We start from the raw sequence: 19,560 nt of genomic DNA, 5'->3' as shown, positions 1-19,560 counted from the left end.
CTTCTACTCACTGGCCACTTTATTAGAAACCCCTACCTTGTGCTTCTACTTACTGGCCACTTTATTAGAAACCCCTACCTTGTGCTTCCATTCACTGGCCACTTTATTAGAAACCCCTACCTTGTGCTTCTACTCACTGGCCACTTTATTAGAAACCCCTACCTTGTGCTTCTACTTACTGGCCACTTTATTAGAAACCCCTACCTTGTGCTTCCATTCACTGGCCACTTTATTAGAAACCCCTACCTTGTGCTTCTACTCACTGGCCACTTTATTAGAAACCCCTACCTTGTGCTTCCACTCACTGGCCACTTTATTAGAAACCCCTACCTTGTGCTTCCACTCACTGCCTGCTTATTAAATTAATCTATGGGGCTACAGTCAACAGTAGGCGTTTCTGATAAAATGGCCAGTTAGTGTAGGTATACGTTTGGAGTGGCTGTGTGTGTGTGTGTGAGTGTGTGTGTGTGTGTGCTGAAGTGAAGCCGCAGGCGTCTGCAACTGTGCAGCCGCTGCTGAAGTGACTCATCACTGCAGTGCTGCAATATCTGGGTCAAAACTCTCACACACACACACACACATGCAAACATGTATATACACTCTGTCAAAGACACAAAAGCCCCCCTCTCCCCCCAATGCCAACACCCCCCCCCCCCCCGTCTCTCTCTCTTGCACACACCTAACTCGACACTTCTAATATAAGTGGTCTCTTTCCCCGCAGTATCACAGCATGTCAGCTGAGTGGGAGCAGTGTGACTTTCTTTCTGGGCTAAAATTAAAATCGTGACCCAGTTGCTTGATGTTTACTTTAAAGTTATGATTCTTTTTTTTAGGTCGAGTGCAACTCCAAGCTGGACCCCACCAACACCACATTCCTCAAGGTGAGAGAAAATCATCTGGATGACTGCCCTTAAAAAGGCTTATAAAGACTTATAAAGGCTTATGAATGGCCATGAACACCATATACATAATTAATAATCAGTTATTGTGCAGAATAAAAGGTCGCCAGTGATCTGTCTCTTATCAAACACTGCAGGTTTCTGCCAATGACTGTAGAAAGCATGGACAGCGAGCGCAGCACCTCTCAAAAGTGAAGCCACCACAGGTCTAGCGCCTCTGCTGGCTGGGCTGCAGTATGATAGCGTAGAGTGTAGCTCTGCCTATTCCCATAGGCTTCAGTGACAAAACAGCCCCGCCCCGCCCCAGAAATAAACCCCAGTTTTTAACCCTTACTCTGCTCTACTGTGGGAAGGGGGGGCTACTCAGTATGAATAGGAATGCAGTGATTGACAGACCATTCGTCTACAGCAGGACCTGCATGACGTCCTATCTGGTCAGTACATGGAGGAGCTGAGCTGTAGAGGAACTTACATGCGCTGCACTTTTACTGTTGGAGCTGTTGTCCTCTACTTCCCGGACAAACTGGGAATCCGGGGGGGGGGGGGGGACCTCTGCTCTGCTTCTGCGCTGGAAGCTCAGTGAAGACGGTCTGAGACACTGAGGCTTGGTCTGGGAGAAGGGGGCGGGTCTATCAAATGAGTAGGCGAGTCTGGCCCGGCCTCTGGTCTGTACTGAGCAGACTCTGGCTGCAGATTTGACAGCATGGCGGACAGTTTTGGCTTCATTTCTATATTTAACGGAAGGGAACGGAACCACATTGTCCGTGCTTTCTACAGTCACTGGTTTCTACTATTGAACCTCAGTCAGAATTAGTCCGTTACTCACAGATCTTCATCTGACCTTCTCCTATCTCAGATGGTCTACAAGTACATAACCAAAATGAGCCTATTGGCACCATGCTGCCTAATGCCAGGAATGAGCTAAAGGGGTGTAAAGCCTCCCAGCATGGAATGGATGGATGGTGGTGCTCCATCCAATACTTTTGGGATGAGGAGTTGAAGAGTTGGGGAGTTTAGGATGATGAGGTGGGGTGGTGATCATCATCATCATCATCATCATCATCAACATCCTGACCTCACTAAAGTCCTTGTTACTGAATGTACAATGCAATGCATGGAAGAAACAGTGAAAGAGCAGGTGTCCCATTACTTTTGTCCAAGTATGTCCCTGTTGTGCTGCTCTACAGTAGTCTATAACGCTGGTGTTCGATCTGTAGAGTCACTGTAGATCCTTCTCCTCTGTGAACTCGGTGCAGGTGAAACAGAAAAGCCCTCATCAGTCGATATTTTTAGAGCCATTTCATTGGCTGGAGTGACCTTGACCGTCTGAGTGTGTGTTTCGTTTCAGATGGCTGATTCCGGTGGACTGCCCCAGATCACACAGGTCAGCTTCCTGCTCCCTATCGACCCAAGATTGGTTTACACTTTGTCTCTTTTAGCCTCTTACTGTGCAGCAATTCAGACCATCGACCTCAACCGTCTGCCTAAGTGGGAGGAGTTTGGCAGAAAACTGTAAAGCTAATGCGGCTAACAAGTAATGGAAGTGTATGACAACCCGTTAGCGTTCTTCAGTCCCTCAGTTTCTGGAACAACAGTGACAATCAAACAATATTCAAGTCTATTAGCGATGACTGAACACCTCCACATGGTTCGAGAAGAGTGTGTGGTGACTTAGGCCTCAATTAGCACCATACTTATCAGCTAATCAGCATGATTTATCATTTGATAGCTAAATTAACCTCGCAGCTCCAGCGGCATTCTTGGGTTCTTGAATTATTGGTAGCCAAGCTACCATCAAGCCCAGTTATATCTGCAACACCGATCCAGTTACTGTTATTTAGCATCCAGGAACAGAAGTGTGGTGAAATTCATCTGCTGTTATTCCTTCCAGCCTGGAAAACTGACAGAGGCATTCAAGTACTTCCTGCAGGGAATGGGCTACAGTAAGTATTGCTAATTAATATTCATGTGAGTTTGTTTGCACACACACACACACCAGTCAATCAGCCTGATGATTAAGGAATCAATAGACTCTCCTAACGAGTCACTGTCTCTAATTAGAACACTGTCAGTAAATCTGTCCAGTTTATTTACTGTGCTCACTCAGTCTGTCAGACTCTCATCCTCGTCAGGGAACTATTTGTGTGTGTGTCTATGTGTGTGTGTGTGTGGGGGGGGGGGGGGGGGGGGATTTTTGTACATTTCTAAATGAAAAAGTCTTTAAATTTAAAACTATAGAGAAACAAGAGCAGACCTGACCCTGAAACTGTATTTTTATTTAAATTAAATATGTCATATAATTTGTTATTGTGTATACATTTTAACTTCCGTGATGAATGGACCAATAGAAATGCTCTAAAGTGGCTTGGAATTTATTTTTGACTTCCATTGAAAGCTAATTTTTTTTAGTATACAATATACGTATATGTATATATCCCAAATGGCAACTTTAAAGAATTCAGTCAGTTTGGAGCATTTCTATTGGTCCCTTCATCATGATGCAATTCTGATGCAACTGCCAAATTTACATTATGGAGAAAAGTGAAAAACTGTGATGAGAGATACACTATATGGACAAAAGTATTGGGACACCTCCACCCTATTCCACCTACAGGAGTTTTTCTGATGTACCATTCTAAACCCATAGGCATTATTAATATGGGGCTGGTCCTCCTTTGCTCAAAGCTCTACCAGCAGCAGCAGGTCTGGAGCTCTGCTGCAGTTACTGAGTCAGTTGGAGGCTTTTCTGCACTCTGCTCTGAGCTCAGCACTCGGCCCTGACCCTGCTCTGTAACTTTACGTGGTCTGACAGACACTCGGTGGCTGAGCTGCTCTCTGTGAGCTGTTCCTCCTAAACTCTTCCACTGTTCAATAATAACACCACTCACAGCTGATGGAGGAAGATCTAGGAGGGAGGAAATTTCACCAGCTGACTTGTTGTTGTTGGTGCAGCGGTGATGTGTGGAAGAAAGGCCGACTGCAGGGCTAGGTGCTTGGTTTTGGCAATGGGACTGAATAACATGAGGTGTGTCCCAATACTTTTGTTCATATAGAGTATTCATATATATATATATATATATATATATATATATATATATATATATATATATATATATATATATTTATTTATTATTACATGTACTTATTGTAACATATAGGTACTTTACAGGTGCACATGTTTGTCTGTGAGACTTTGTGGATGTCCATGTGTGTGTGTGTGTGTGTGTGGAAGAGTTTTTTGTAACCTTGCCCTCTGTGTATGTGTGTGTGTGTGTGTTTTTCGTCCTCTCTCAGTTGCGTATATAAAGGATCGGAGGATGAGTGGGGGGCCAGGTACTTCTTGTTCCCTGTCTGCCTCCGCCCTCCTGTGCCTCATCCATCTGAAGCCAAACAACTTATCTGTCATTCTCTGGGGTCTCACTCCCTCCCCTCTCCCCCTTTCTTTTCGTCCCCCTGTTTATCTGTGTGGTTTCTGTTGGATCATTGTGTGTTTTGTTTTTGACTGATGGTTTTTCCACTTGAGGAAAAACAAGCCGTCCCCTCCTGCACTCCAGCCATTAAAATGTCCCATCATTCTCTGTGCATGGCAGGCCATGGCAGCTCTGGCCAATCAGAGAGAGGCGCTTGTGGACTCGGCTTTATGGGCTGAACTGCACGGTCACCTACACATTCTGTTACAAGAACATAGAAAATAGCTACTGTCGCCTCCTCAGTGTATATCACAATACCTACATTTAGAGCGTTATTAATATTCACCCTAATGAGAGACTGTAGCTCCTCCTCCTCAGTGTATATCACAATACCTACATTTAGAGCGTTATTAATATTCACCCTAATGAGAGACTGTAGCTCCGCCTCCTCAGTGTAGATCACAATACCTACATTTAGAGCGTTATTAATATTCACCCTAATGAGAGACTGTAGCTCCGCCTCCTCAGTGTAGATCACAATACCTACATTTAGAGCGTTATTAATATTCACCCTAATGAGAGACTGTAGCTCCTCCTCCTCAGTGTATATCACAATACCTACATTTAGAGCATTATTAATATATATTCACCCTAATGAGAGACTGTAGCTCCGCCTCCTCAGTATATATCACAATACCTACATTTAGAGCGTTATTAATATTCACCCTAATGAGAGACTGTAGCTCCTCCTCCTCAGTGTATATCACAATACCTACATTTAGAGCGTTATTAATATTCCCCCTAATGAGAGACTGTAGCTCCGCCTCCTCAGTGTATATCACAATACCTACATTTAGAGCGTTATTAATATTCACCCTAATGAGAGACTGTAGCTCCGCCTCCTCAGTGTATATCACAATACCTACATTTAGAGCGTTATTAATATTCACCCTAATGAGAGACTGTAGCTCCGCCTCCTCAGTGTATATCACAATACCTACATTTAGAGCGTTATTAATATTCCCCCTAATGAGAGACTGTAGCTCCTCCTCCTCAGTGTATATCACAATACCTACATTTAGAGCGTTATTAATATTCCCCCTAATGAGAGACTGTAGCTCCGCCTCCTCAGTGTATATCACAATACCTACATTTAGAGCGTTATTAATATTCACCCTAATGAGAGACTGTAGCTCCGCCTCCTCAGTGTATATCACAATACCTACATTTTGAGCGTTATTAATATATATTCACCCTAATGAGAGACTGTAGCTCCGCCTCCTCAGTATATATCACAATACCTACATTTAGAGCGTTATTAATATTCACCCTAATGAGAGACTGTAGCTCCTCCTCCTCAGTGTATATCACAATACCTACATTTAGAGCGTTATTAATATTCACCCTAATGAGAGACTGTAGCTCCGCCTCCTCAGTGTATATCACAATACCTACATTTAGAGCGTTATTAATATTCCCCCTAATGAGAGACTGTAGCTCCGCCTCCTCAGTGTAGAGTTTGTGGGGAATGGAAGTGAGCAGAGCGCTTAGCTGCTACAGCTGGACTTTGTGGGGTCTTCTGCATGAGGCTGTTAGTGAGGGGCGTCAGAAGGAGAACGTCTGCTGAATGCTGAGAGGGCCTCAGTCCTGCTGTGAGATGAATGCATCAAACCCCGGCCTGATTCAAACCCCTGACACAGACGGAGAGTCTGCTGATGTGCTGCTGTCATCAGAAACTAGCATGCCATCCCAACCACCCCTCATATCACACAGAATACAGCCTGCTGCTGTTACTGACTCTCTCTCTCCCTCCCTTCCTCTCTCCCTCTCTCTCTCTCTCTCAGTGCCCTCAGCCAGCATGACCCGCCTCGCTCGCTCTCGGACGGCCTCCCTGACCAGCGGCAGCTCCATGGACGGCTCGCGCAACCGGGCGTGCACACACTCCGACAGCACTGAGGGGGTGGGCCAGGTCAGCCACACCATGGAGGTGTCCTGCTGAGCCCACACCACACACTCTCTCTCTCAAACACACACACACACACTCAGATTGAGGGGCAGAGGACATCAGTAGGGCCTAAAGACCAGATTTTTGGCTGCGTTCACACTCACAACCAGATCGTCACACTGAGGATGACCACAGGGTCATCTTAACTGGTAGAGAGAAAGAGAGAGAGTGTTCAGTGTGATGCTTGCTCGACCATTTAGGCGCTAAGTTTGGATCTGGTTCACATTCGGGCAAAAAATCTGATTTGTGCCGCAGATTTGTGCCGAAATTGAGTTTGTATATTTGATTCACATTGAAATGATCTGAATTCAAAAAATTCACTTTGACCCCCGTAGTGTGAATGCAGCTTAAGCTGTAGAAAAGAGGAGTTTTCGGATACTCCTCTGCATTTCTGAAGCCCCCCGATTCAGTCTCCTGCTCTCTCTCTCTCTGGGCGTGTGTGTTGGTGATGTTCCTTCTCTATACTGTAATATGAATCACTGCTCGATTGCCCCATTTTCTCTCTCTCTCTCTCTCTCTCTCTCTCTCTCTGTCCAGCGTTTATGCTAGTTTCCCCTGACTTTGTTACACATTTGCTTCTTTAATGCTCGGAGTGTCAGTGCCCCCCCCCCACTCCCCCACAACTCCCCTCCTCCCATATACACACACACACAACACACCCGCCTGCTGCCTCTGGCCAACATCTGCCTCTGGCCCCTCCCCCTCAAAAATCCCCCTCCCCCGGACTACACATCCCATCAGCCCCTGCTCTCACTCAGCCCTGTCCTGTGACAGTCTCTATGGAGTGACTGGTGGTTTAGCAGGTGGCAGATAGCAGGGAGAAGGAGGGGAAACGAGAGAGAGACCGGAAAAAGTGAAAGTAGTGAAAGTGAGGGAAGCGAGAGTAAAGAGCGGCGCGAGAGGCGGTTTGAGGAACGTCGTGCAGCAGTGTAGTGTATTTAATAAGATTGTGAGCAGAGGGATGGCATACCTGAACGGATTGTGTGAAGGAAATGTATGAGCGAGGCTCTCTGAGCCAATCAGGTGCTAACACAACAGCTCTCAGCCAATCAGCACAGCTCTTATGCTCTATCATATAAGAAATTCAGCTTATTACCACGCTCTTCCATCAACCGACTGCAGTGCACTGCTAGTGACTAGAGGTGTGCACTACTCTACCGTTCATTACTCCATTCTGCTCTAGTACACTTAATGCAGTGTGCATGACTGTGCACTCTTTCTAGTGCGCGACCATATTACCTTGTGTACTGAAGTATTTACCGGAGTATGTAGTGTACTCTACGAAATGTAATGTGCACTACTATTCCCTCTGCTATTCAATTAACTAAAAGCAGTGTGCACTACTGTTACTGCTACTATTACATTTACATTACATTATTACATTACATACATACATCTTTAGTGCAGTAAATGTAGTGTGCACTTCAGGCTACTTCTTTACCTACTACTGTTTGATTAACTCTAGTATACTAAATGTAGCGTGCATGACCATGCATATTACTTTCCTCACTGTAGTGCACACTACTATATCTACTACTGTTTCATTACCTCTGCTGCATTCACTGTTGTGCACACTACTAGGCCTAGTACTATTCTTTTAACTCTAGTACACTAAATGTAGTGTGCACTAGCGTTACTTCTTCTATTTCATTCATTCTAGCACACTAAATGTAGTGTGCACTACAGAGCAACTACGATTCCATTAACTATAGTACACTAAATGTAGTGTGCACTACAAGACAAATATGATTCCATTAACTCTAGTACACTAAATGTAGTGTGCACTACAAGACACCTAAAATTCCATTAACTATAATGCACTAAATGTAGTGTGCACTAGTGTTCCATTTACTATTTCATAAATTATAGTACACTAAAAGTAGTGTGCACTACAGGACAACTACGATTTCATTAACTCTAGTACACTAAATGTAGTGTGCACTACAGGACAACTACGATTCCATTAACTCTAGTACACTAAATGTAGTGTGCACTACTGTACCTTCTACTATTTCATTAATTCTTGTACACTAAATGCAGTGTGCACTACTGTAACCACTAGTATTCTATTTACACTACATGAAGTGTGCACTTCTATACCCATATCTATTCCATTAACTCTGGTACATTAAAATAGTGTGCACTACTGTACTTACTACTATTCCATTAACTGTACTACACTAACTATCTAGTGTGCACTATTGTACCTATTACTATTCTATTTACGTTAGTACACTAAATGTAGTGTGCACTACTGGACATATTAACATTCCATTTACTCAAGTACACTAAATGTAGTGTGCACTACTGCACCTATTCCTATTCCATTAACTATAGTACACTACCTACAGTGGGTACTACTGTACCTGTACCTGTACTGTATGTACATTAGTTCCCGAACTCCATTAGCTCACTACTATACCCTTTACTATGCCATTAACCTTTGCATGCTCAGTGTAGTGTGCACTAGTACACTAAAATCAGTGTGCACTACTGCACCAGCTAGCATTTTATTGATGAGGTGTACTTCTCTACCAGTGACTATTTACATCTAGTACAGTTAAAAAGTACTGTGTGCTTCTCCACCACCGACCCTCCACTCCGTTCTAGTGCACTAACTGTAAAGTGTGCTATCCTCCCAGTGTAGTGTGCACTCTCCCCTTCACATGGAAGAGGTTTTCGCCTGGGATCGGTTCATTACGGTCTCCTTTCTCTAGACAATCACACTCTGAGCCAAACCAAACCGGAACCGCGAGCTGAGGCTGAACCTGTGTGCAGGCGGAGAGGTCATTAGGTCATTACGGCAAGTAGGATTGCGAAACCATTGGAACTGGTTGGAGGTCGTCTCCTCGCTTTCCTTACAGCATTCAGCCCCACAGGAAGAGTATACCAAAGTTACACCAACACACACACACACACACACACACACACACACACACACACACAAACACACACACACACACCTGACTCCAAGAGGGCTGGAATCTGTAAGGAGATGGAGCTTTGGGATACAATCACACACATACGTATATTTCAAATGTGGAACAGTGTTAAACTGGTAATGGGAAACCGGTAGTGTGTTAATCACACACACACACTCACCTAAAATAGTACATATCCCCTCTTAGCTAGCTGCATGTACTATATGACTGCTAAAGCTTCTCTGTTGTTGTATTTTATTCATAACAATGTAAAATATGGACTTACTGGCACATTTGGATGCCATTCAGTAGCAAATCTGGACCTTTGACTAGCAGAGAGAGCTATAATAACCATCCTGAAAACACACACATGCACAGATCAAGCACACATAGCCATAGTGTATCTGTTAGCTGTTCTAGTACCAGCAATTATAAACACTTTAATTACATTTGACTTACTAATTGACATTTGATTTCATCAGTGCTATTAGTGCTATCAGTGCTATTAGTGCTATCAGTGCTATTAGTACTATTGGTACTATCAGTACTATTGGTACTATCAGTGCTATTAGTACTATTGGTACTATCAGTGCTATTAGTACTATTGGTACTATAAGTACTATCAGTGCTATTAGTGCTATCAGTGCTATCAGTACTGTCAGTGCTATCAGTGCTATCAGTGCTATTAGTGCTATCAGTGTTATCAGTACTGTCAGTGCTATCAGTTCTATTGGTACTATGAGTACTATCAGTGCTATTAGTACTATCAGTGCTATTAGTGCTATCAGTGCTATTAGTGCAGTCAGTACTATCAGTGCTATCAACACTATTAGTGCAGTCAGTACTATTAGTATTATCAGTGCTATCAGTACGATCAGTGCTATTGGTACTATAAGTACTATCAGGGCTATTAGTGCTATCAGTGCTATTAGTGCTATCAGTACTAGCAGTACTGTCAGTATTAGCAGTGCTAGCAGTACTATTAGTGCTATCAGTACCATGAGTGATTTTAGTGTCTTCAGTACTGTAACTGTTATAAATGCTATCAGTGCTAATTGTACTATCAGTGCTATCAGTTCTGTTAGAACTATAAGTGCTTTGAGTATTTTAAGTGCTATCAGTGCTATTTGTGCTATCAGTACTAGCAGTGCTATCAGTACTAGCAGTACTGTCGGTATTAGCAGTGCTATCAGTACTATTAGTGCTTTCAGTACTATCAGTGCTATCAGTGCTGTCAGGCATATTACTACTATCTGTGCTTTTAGTACTAACAGTACTATCAGTGCTTTTAGTGCTTTCAGTACTATAAGTACTATCAGTGCTTTCAGTACTATCGCAAATGAACAAGCCAGTAAGCAAAAGACACTCCAGAGCACTAATGAGCTGAGAGCTGATTGGCTAGAGCCGCTGTCAGATTGTATTCTGAATGTGAGCCGACGCGTTTGAACCCCCGACTCATCCCCAATCGACTCCATCGCTCCCCCGTCTCGCTGAATGTCACTTCACGGGGGGGCGTGACCTAAACAAATACCGCAGGGGGTGTTTCCTGTGTGTGTGTGTCTATAAGGGGCGGGGCTTTCTGGAGCGCACTGCTCCAAGCTCGGAATGTAGGGCAAACCCCAAACCCCCCGAAAACTCCCGTCCCACTAAAACTCAAGGTGCCCCGGCCCTCACAGACACGTGCAGTCGCCCCCGAAAGGGCTAACTGACCCCTAACTACCCTACCAACCCCCCCTAGTGTCGTGGAGGAACCACCTCCAACCACCTCAGACTGCTGCTGCCTGCTGCGCGTGATGTCCGACAGGAAGACGGGTGGAGCAGATGGGCTGCAACTCGCTATAAAGAAACAGGGAAGGTTTTCTGTAATCGATTCATTTAATCAAAGGAGGATTAATTAATTGATTAATCGATTAGCTGTAATCGCGAGCTGTTAGGCTGTTTTTGTTTTCCTCTCACTTCGCCACGTCGTTCCGTCTTTATGGCAAGCACTTTTGTTTTTTAATGGTGCAATGAAACGATAGAAGCCATATCGCCCCCTATGCATCCTGTAGTGTACTGCAGTTTGTCAGAATGCTCTCGTCATGTGCACGTTGTAGTGCTTTTTATTTTTTTATAAAAAATGATGCACTTTTCCTCTAATTTTCCAATTTATCAACCCATTGCAGCCCGAGTAGATGGAATATCTGAGCTCGTGGATACGGCATGTGAAAAACAACAGGGAAGGAGTGAGCAGGGTACCATAGAGAGTGTTTGAGGGGTGTCTATGAAACAGGGAAGCAGAAAGGGCCCAGGTTGCTGCTAGTACCAGACAGGCTGATTCGGGACAACGTGTTTCTCCCCCTTCATGTGTTTGCATGCACTGGGACAAGACAGTACAAGCCTGTGGTTGTGTTTCATTGTTCTCTGTCCCTGTCCCAAGTGTCCAGTCGTCCGCTCGTGCACAGAGCTGAAAAGCATGCCACTGACCCTCCTGTTTACCACCTCAAACCCGGGCCCGTGAGTATCAGGCGTCTGATCCGGGATCAGTAGTTTCTGTGGTCCTTCACAGCCAGCAGCAGCAGTTCTCTGGTGTGGGTTTAGGTTTGCACCCCCTAGTGGTTCGGTTTAGCAGAAGCTGAAGCTAGGCCTCACACCATGCCCTGAAATTACGAGTCTAGTACTGCTGTTGCTGTTGGTGATGGTCAGTATTTGGAATGGTGGGGTCATTTTGAGTGGGTGGGACTGCTGCTGGATCAGCGCTGGATACAGGCTCTAATCGCTGCTCCTTCCCAGGGGCCCTGAATGTATCTTGTGGTTTGAAAGTGCTGTAGAGTTTTTTTTGTCAGTGTGGCTCCACCCAATCACCTCGCTCCTCTCCGGGTTCGTACCCCTCTTACCCGCCTTCCTCTTCTTTAACTCCACCTCCACCTCCACCTCACTCCTGCTGTAGATACTCGCTGTTTTTAGACAATTCCAATAAAAAAGGTCTCTACCACTGCTAGCCTTGTGTTGTGGAAGTATACAGTATCAGTTCCCGCCGCCCTCATCCACGTCCTCTTTTTATATTCCGATAGACCTTGATTTTCACCATGGTATTCATTCCTGCCAGGATTTCATCAATATTATGATACTATTACTACTGTTAATATGACTATTATTACTGCTATGATTAGCCATTGTTTTGTATTGAGCAATAAGTTACTATGTTTTGAGAACTTCTTGTTAGACCTTGTTTGGGTGGGGCTCTTCCCCCAGGAGCTCGATCACGTTTGCAGAGATAGTGGGATCGATTCTTTCCTGCTTTGTCATGAAAAAAAAAGTGGTCATGTAAAATGTAAATCTATATAGAAGCCATCACTGTCTGTGTACTGAACATGTAACTACAATAAAAACGGATGTAAAAAGCAAACATCTGATCTGCTCGTGTTTTTGTGTGGAGATTCTGAATAAGTGATTTCTTTTAGACACTAAATAATTCACTGAATAATTCAAATATTGGTTACTGGATCATTCTTGGTAGTTACTTGAATAATTTTTAATTATAGATATAAAAATAACCAAAAGTTGAATATTTCATAATAAATATTAAATGTTTAATAGTTGATGCAGAATAATGAATTGTGGGAATGGTATATTTTGTGACTGATATTAAATAGTTCTTAGTGGATACTAAATAATTCATAATGTATACTAAATAATTCATAGTAGTTACTCAATTATTCATAGTGGGTACAGGATCATTTTTGTAGTTTTGGAATAATTCATCATGGATACTGGCTAGTTCATAGTAGTTACTCAGCAATTCATAATGGTTACTGTATAATTAAATTAATTATAGATATAAAAAAACGTTACTGAATAATTCATTGTAAATACTGAATATTTCATAGTAAATATTAAATATTTATTAGTATATTCAGAATAATTGATTGTTGGTATGGTATATTCAATATTCGATGTGGGTATGGCAATCGATATTAAATAGTCCATAGTGGATACTGAATAATTTATAATAGTTCATAGGTGACACAGAATAATTCATAATAGTTCATAGAGGATACTGACAAATTCATAATGGATGCTGAATAATTCATAGTAGATACTCAATAATTCATATTAGATATTGGATAATTCATAGTAGTTACTTAATTATACATTAAGTGTATACAGTATAATTCCATGGTTTCTGAATAATTCATTGTGGATACTGAATAATGTAGATTTTAGTTAGTGAATTATTATTTTTAGTTATTGAATAATTAAATTAATTATATATATAAAGTTAAGTTACTGAATAATTCATTGTAAAAACTGAATTTTTCATATTAAACATTTAATAGCAGATACAGAATAATTATGGAATATTTTGTACTAAATATATAAATGCAATATTAAATGGTTTATAGTGGAAACTGAAAAATGTACAATAATTGATAGTAGTTACTCAGTAATTCATAGTAGATACTCAATAATTCATAGTGGATACTGACTATTTTGTAGTAGTTACTCTGTAAGTCATAGTTGTTACTGATTCATTCATATTGGATACTAAGTAATTCATTGTAGATGTTGGATAATTCATAGTAGTTACCCAATTATTTATAGTGGATACAGTATAATTCATAGTGGATACTGACTATTTCATAGTAGTTACTCAGTAATTCATAGTAGTTACTGAATAATTTAGATATTAGTTAGTGAATTAGTATTGGTAGTTACTGAATAATTTAATTAATTACAGATATAAAATGTTGCTGAATAATTCATTATAAAAACACAATATTTCATAGTAAATATTATATATGTTATAGTAGATAGAGAATAATTTGTTGTGGATACGCAATATTTTGTGCCCGATATTAATTGATTCATATTAGAAACTGAAAGATTCCTAGTAGTTAGTAAAGCATAATAGTTACTGAATAATTCAGAGTAGATACTCAATAATTCATAGTGGATACTGACTATTTTGTAGTAGTTACTCAGTAATTAATATTAGTTACTGAAGAATTCATAGTAGATATTTGATAATTCATAGTGGATTCTAAATAATCCTTGCTACTCAATAATCTGTAGTAGTTGATAAATAATTAATTGTACTTAGTGAATAATTAGTAGATATTTCCAATGATATGTTGTCAAGATGTTACTGAGAGTCTGGTGAGTGTTTATATAATCTAAAAAGGAGCAATCCAAATGAAGTGCCACTGTAGCAGATACTGAATTGGTTGCTAAATGAGTGTTTGTTGGGCGAATAACAGAGTGGTCACCTTATTGACCTGTGTTTAGTAGTGTCTAAACTTAGAGGTATCTTTACATTTTTAGCTGAGGTTATTCTTTGGTAAATAGCAAAGCACTTTTGTAAGTCACTCTGGAGAAGAGTGTCTGCTAAATGCCTTAAATGCAAATGTAATGTAATTGATTTCCTGTATTCATAAGTATGCATTAAGCAAATATTCATCCATTAGCCTGTATAAAGTCAAATGAAAATAAAATCAGGCTCAATATCCAGATCAAATTGATTAGCATTAGCTTTTATTTCAGTAATACAGAGCTGGATACACGTGGATTTAGCATGCAAAGGCAAAAGCCCATACAGGAGCTCATACAGGAAACCTGATGATCAGACCAATGTAAATGTAAAGGACAGTTCACTGGAAGATGGCGTCATATGACAGGATGTAGGCGTCGCTGTACATGTAGAGCATCCGGTCCTGCGGGTTGTAGTTTAGCGACTGGATGTTGGTCTGCATCTTCTTAATGTGGATCCTCAGCCCGTAGTGCTCATTACTCGTCTCCGTGTCGAACGAGTAGAAGATCTCCTCGGTCTCTTTGTTCAGGAATCGGGTGGCGTAGAGCACGCCGCAGACCATGAATGTGTTGGTTACCGTGCGCTTGTGGAGAGACGTCTGCCATGTTCTTCCCAAAACGGGAGGGGAACCAGGAAGCACCTCACTTATAATGACATTACCAAAGTTTTCAGGGGAGGTGTAGATGACCCAGACGCCAGACTCATCTGTGGCAAAGTCCATGTCAGTGTAGACGTAGGTGGCGTCCAGGTAGCCAAATGGGAATTTGTTGTTGTATCCTGAGCTGAGGGGCAGGGCCACGTTGGTGACGGTGCGAGCGGTCATGTTGAAGCGGCAGACGGACGGTGTGTTGTAGCAGTTGTAGTAAAGCGCGTCTCCGTACATGACCACGTTGGGCCCCTGGATGGTGTTGGTGGTGGGGTTGGAGGAAGAGATGGTTGCGTCTGTGGGCCCCACACCCACTATGATGGTGCTCAGGCTGTTGTACTGGCGAATGTAATTAGCAAAGACGTTACTGCTGGTCAGCGCAACCAGCCAGTACATGTTCTCCTTCCCTGGAGCGGGTTTGGGGTCTTTTCCCCAGGCGCCGTAAGGGTAAGAGGTGCCGTACTGGGTAAGGGAGTAGGTTCTAGGCCCTGTCACATTGACCAACTGGCCTTGTGGGCAGTGTCCTACACAAACAGAGAAGGTGTTGATTAGATTGTATTCATTTACATTTCCCTTTTTTCCCCTACTGATGGAAATCAGCCAGTTCCTGATTGGGCACGATGCTGACCAATGACTTGAGACTTCAGTTAGTGTGTGTGTAAAGTAGTGTGTGTGTGTGTGTGTGTACCTGGTGGAGGTGTTGGCGGCTGAGCAGTGGACTCAAGCCTGTGCTGGCAGTTGTCCAGGTCTCGCCTCATTCTCTGGTTCTCCTGCTGCCTTTTCACCACCTGCATGTGGTCAAAGTCCTCCAGCTCCTGCATGTTCTCCACCATCCTGTGCAGCTTCAGGGCAGACAGTCAGACCATGAACAACAACAACAACAACAACAACAATAATTATTATTAATTAAATAATTAATAATTAATTAAAAATATTATTATAATTACTACTAGAAAAGTGTAAAGGGTTTCTATGATGTTGCTAGATGGTTGCCGTGGTGTTGCAAGATTGTAAGGTATTTAAACTAGTTGATATGGTGTTGTTTAGTGGTTGCTAGGTTGTTGCCAAGCGATTGCTTTAGTATCTCAGTTGGTTTCTATGATGTTGCTAGATGGTTGCCATGGTGTTGCAAGATTGTAGAGTATTTAAGGTAGTTGATATGATGTTTAGTGGTTGCTAGGTTGTTGCCAAGCGATTGCTTTAGTATCTCAGTTGGTTTCTATGATGTTGCTAGATGGTTGCCATGGTGTTGCAAGATTGTAGAGTATTTAAGGTAGTTGATATGATGTTTAGTGGTTGCTAGGTTGTTGCCAAGCGATTGCTTTAGTATCTCAGTTGGTTTCTATGATGTTGCTAGATGGTTGCCGTGGTGTTGCAAGATTGTAAGGTATTTAAACTAGTTGATATGGTGTTGTTTAGTGGTTGCTAGGTTGTTGCCAATCGGTTGCTTTAGTATTTCAGTTGGTTTCCATGATGTTGCTAGATGGTTGCCGTGGTGTTGCAAGATTGTAAGGTATTTAAACTAGTTGATATGGTGTTGTTTAGTGGTTGCTAGGTTGTTGTCAAACGGTTGCTTTAGTATCTCAGTTGGTTTCTATGATGTTGCTAGATGGTTGCCGTGGTGTTGCAAGATTGTAAGGTATTTAAACTAGTTGATATGGTGTTGTTTAGTGGTTGCTAGGTTGTTGCCAAGCGATTGCTTTAGTATCTCAGTTGGTTTCTATGATGTTTCTAGATGGTTTCTGTTGGGTTGCAAGATTTTAGGGTATTTAAACTAGTTGATATGGTGTTGTTTAGTGGTTGCTATGTTGTTGCCAAGCGGTTGCTTTAGTATCCTGGATGGTTGCTATGATGCTGCTAAGTGCTTGCTAGATGGGTGCTAGGTGGTTGCTAGGCAGTTGCTATAGCATCCCAGATGATTTCTATAGGATACTATGGTCACAGGTGGTTGTCGAGTGGTTGCTGTGGTACCCCATGTGGTTGGTTGGGTGTTACTGGTGTATTGTGAGATAAGAAGGGTGCCAAAACATTGCGGTGTGTTACAATACAGAGTGTGTGTTAGTGTGTGTGGAGCTGCTGGCAGTCACCTTCGCAGCCGTGGCGTCGCTGAGCTGCTGGTGCGAGTGGACGGTCCTGTTGAGTTTGGCCATGAGCTCCAGCACCTCGGCCAGCTCCAGCTCAATGATCCGCAGAGACACGGCTCCATACAGCTCTCCATCATCCTCTCTCTCCAGCACGGCCACGCTCTCCTCCAGCTGCTCCAGCCGCCGCTGCAGCCCCAGTTTTAGCACGTCCACCTCCAGCATCTGACCCCAACACACACGGCTTTACTGCACTTTACTGTGCCGCGGCCCTGAGCACACTAACCGTCTAACACTGTAGACTGAACCTAGTTTACTGCACTTGTTCACTCCACTTTAGCTCTCTATTCATCAAACCGTCAACAAAATGTTGTTTGGGAGAAATAAATAACTCACCCGTTCTGGGGTGATGCTCCTGTTGCATTCAGAGGCTGCAGTGTAGATGTTGTCCAGCTGGGCCATGGGGAATGGAGGCACTACATTCTTCAGCTCACACACACACTGCTTCCCACTCACACTCTGCAGACACCCAAAGCATCACAAGATGTGTCCAGTTAAACAGCAGAGACAAGCTCTAATAACATTAATATCCAGTATGAAGCTCTAATAACATTAATATCCAGTATGAAGCTCTAATAACATTAATATTCAGTATGAAGCTCTAATAGCATTAATATCCAGTTTAAAGCTCTAATAACATTAATATCCAGTATGAAGTTCTAATAACATTAATTCTAATTATTCTAATAACAAGTTCTAATAACATTAATATCCAGTATGAAGTTCTAATAACATTAATATCCAGTATGAAGCTCTAATAACATTAATATCCAGTATGAAGCTCTAATAACATTAATATCCAATATGAAGCTCTAATAACATTAATATCCAGTATGAAGCTCTAATAACATTAATATCCAGTATGAAGCTCTAATAACATTAATATCCAATATGAAGCTTTAATAACATTAATATCCAGTATGAAGCTCTAATAACATTAATATCCAATATGAAGCTCTAATAACATTAATATTCAGTATGAAGCTCTCATAACATTAATATCCAGTATGAATCTCTAATAACATTAATATCCAGTATGAAGCTCTAATAACATTAATATCCAATATGAAGCTCTAATAACATTAATATCCAGTATGAAGCTCTAATATCATTAACGTATTTATATAAATAAATATATTGTATTTAAAAAATAATTTTCATGAGTATGATAAGGGGCTGTTGAGGTTTTGGGGAGCAGTCTGAATCTCCTACCTCAGAGAAGAAGGTGAGGAACACGGCGGTCGCCCAAATGGGCATCAGCTGTGACTTCATGATTGCTTTGAAAGATGAGCAGGACGTTGAGGTTCCTCACCAGAGAAAAAATCTTCAAGACTGAGAGATGGTGTTTTAAAGCAACACCACGACCCACCCTCCCAACATCTCCACCCTCCCAACATCTCCACCCTCCCAACTTCCCCACCTCAAGAAAACCGAGCCCCTAAGCACCTCTGTTTGTGCTGACAGGCCAAGAAGAGGAAGTGAGAGACAAGAATCTGGGAGGATTTTTGCTGATATTCAGGGTGAACTGATGAAGAAGAGAAGGATGTGGTGAAGCCCAAACCTGGACTTACTCAACAGAGAGCGTGTTGGCCTCAGCCTGGGCATATGTCGAAACCTCCAACACGTTCTTGAAGCAACCGTCCAAGTCACTCTTCCTCTTTCTGCACTGTTCCTTCTCACGTTCTCACGTTCCTGTCCGGGTCAACAGGCTTCATTCTCACATCTCACATCAAGTACACCAATCAGCCATAACATTAAAACCACCGAGCCAGGCGAGTGAACAGGCTAGGTTATTGGCAAGCGGTTGCTTTAGTATCCCAGTTGGTTTCTATGATGTTGCTAGATGGTTGCCATGGTGATGCATTGCAAGATTGTAGGGTATTTCAGGTAGTTGATATTGTGTTGTTGCTAAGTAGTTGCCAAGCAGTTGCTAAAGTATCCTGGATGGTTGCTATGATGTTGCTAAGTGCTTTCTAGATGGGTGCTACAGTCTTGCAAGATGATTGTAAGGATATTTCAGGTAGTTGATATTGTGTTGTTTTGTGGTTGCTAGGTTGTTGCCAAGAGGTTGCTTTGGTATCCTAGGTGCTTGCTCTATGGGTGCTACAGCATTGCAAAGTGATCACAATGGTATTTCAGGTAACTGATATGGTGTTGTTTAGTGGTTGCTAGGTGATTGACAAGCAGTTGCTATAGTATCCAAGATGATTTCTATGATGTCACTAAGTGATGGTTTATATGATGTTGC

The 19,560-nt window shown here is 42.2% G+C and overlaps 2 protein-coding genes across 2 annotated transcripts in view; one reads left to right on the top strand and one right to left on the bottom strand.

Moving 5' to 3' along the window:
• ndrg4 (NDRG family member 4) overlaps window positions 1–12,623 on the top strand; it is a 59,894-nt gene extending 47,271 nt beyond the window's left edge. The window contains 5 exon segments of the mRNA XM_072664195.1: window positions 834–881; window positions 2,248–2,283; window positions 2,791–2,842; window positions 4,194–4,232; window positions 6,154–12,623. Coding sequence (XP_072520296.1) covers window positions 834–881; window positions 2,248–2,283; window positions 2,791–2,842; window positions 4,194–4,232; window positions 6,154–6,308 — 330 coding nt within the window. The 3' untranslated portion in view covers window positions 6,309–12,623.
• Window positions 12,624–14,727: 2,104 nt separating this feature from the next.
• LOC140541161 (olfactomedin-4-like) lies at window positions 14,728–18,624 on the bottom strand. Its single transcript, XM_072663710.1, has 5 exons — window positions 18,525–18,624; window positions 17,649–17,771; window positions 17,259–17,477; window positions 15,860–16,013; window positions 14,728–15,695 (listed from the first exon to the last, which is right to left on the bottom strand). The coding sequence occupies exons 1-5, from the start codon at window positions 18,582–18,584 to the stop codon at window positions 14,866–14,868; spliced, it is 1,386 nt and encodes a 461-aa protein (XP_072519811.1). The 5' UTR covers window positions 18,585–18,624; the 3' UTR covers window positions 14,728–14,865.
• Window positions 18,625–19,560: the final 936 nt, after the last annotated feature.

Source organism: Salminus brasiliensis, chromosome 19 (assembly GCF_030463535.1).
Source record: "Salminus brasiliensis chromosome 19, fSalBra1.hap2, whole genome shotgun sequence".
In the NCBI taxonomy this organism is placed as follows: domain Eukaryota; kingdom Metazoa; phylum Chordata; class Actinopteri; order Characiformes; family Bryconidae; genus Salminus; species Salminus brasiliensis.
This window is presented reverse-complemented; position numbering and strand designations above follow the sequence as displayed.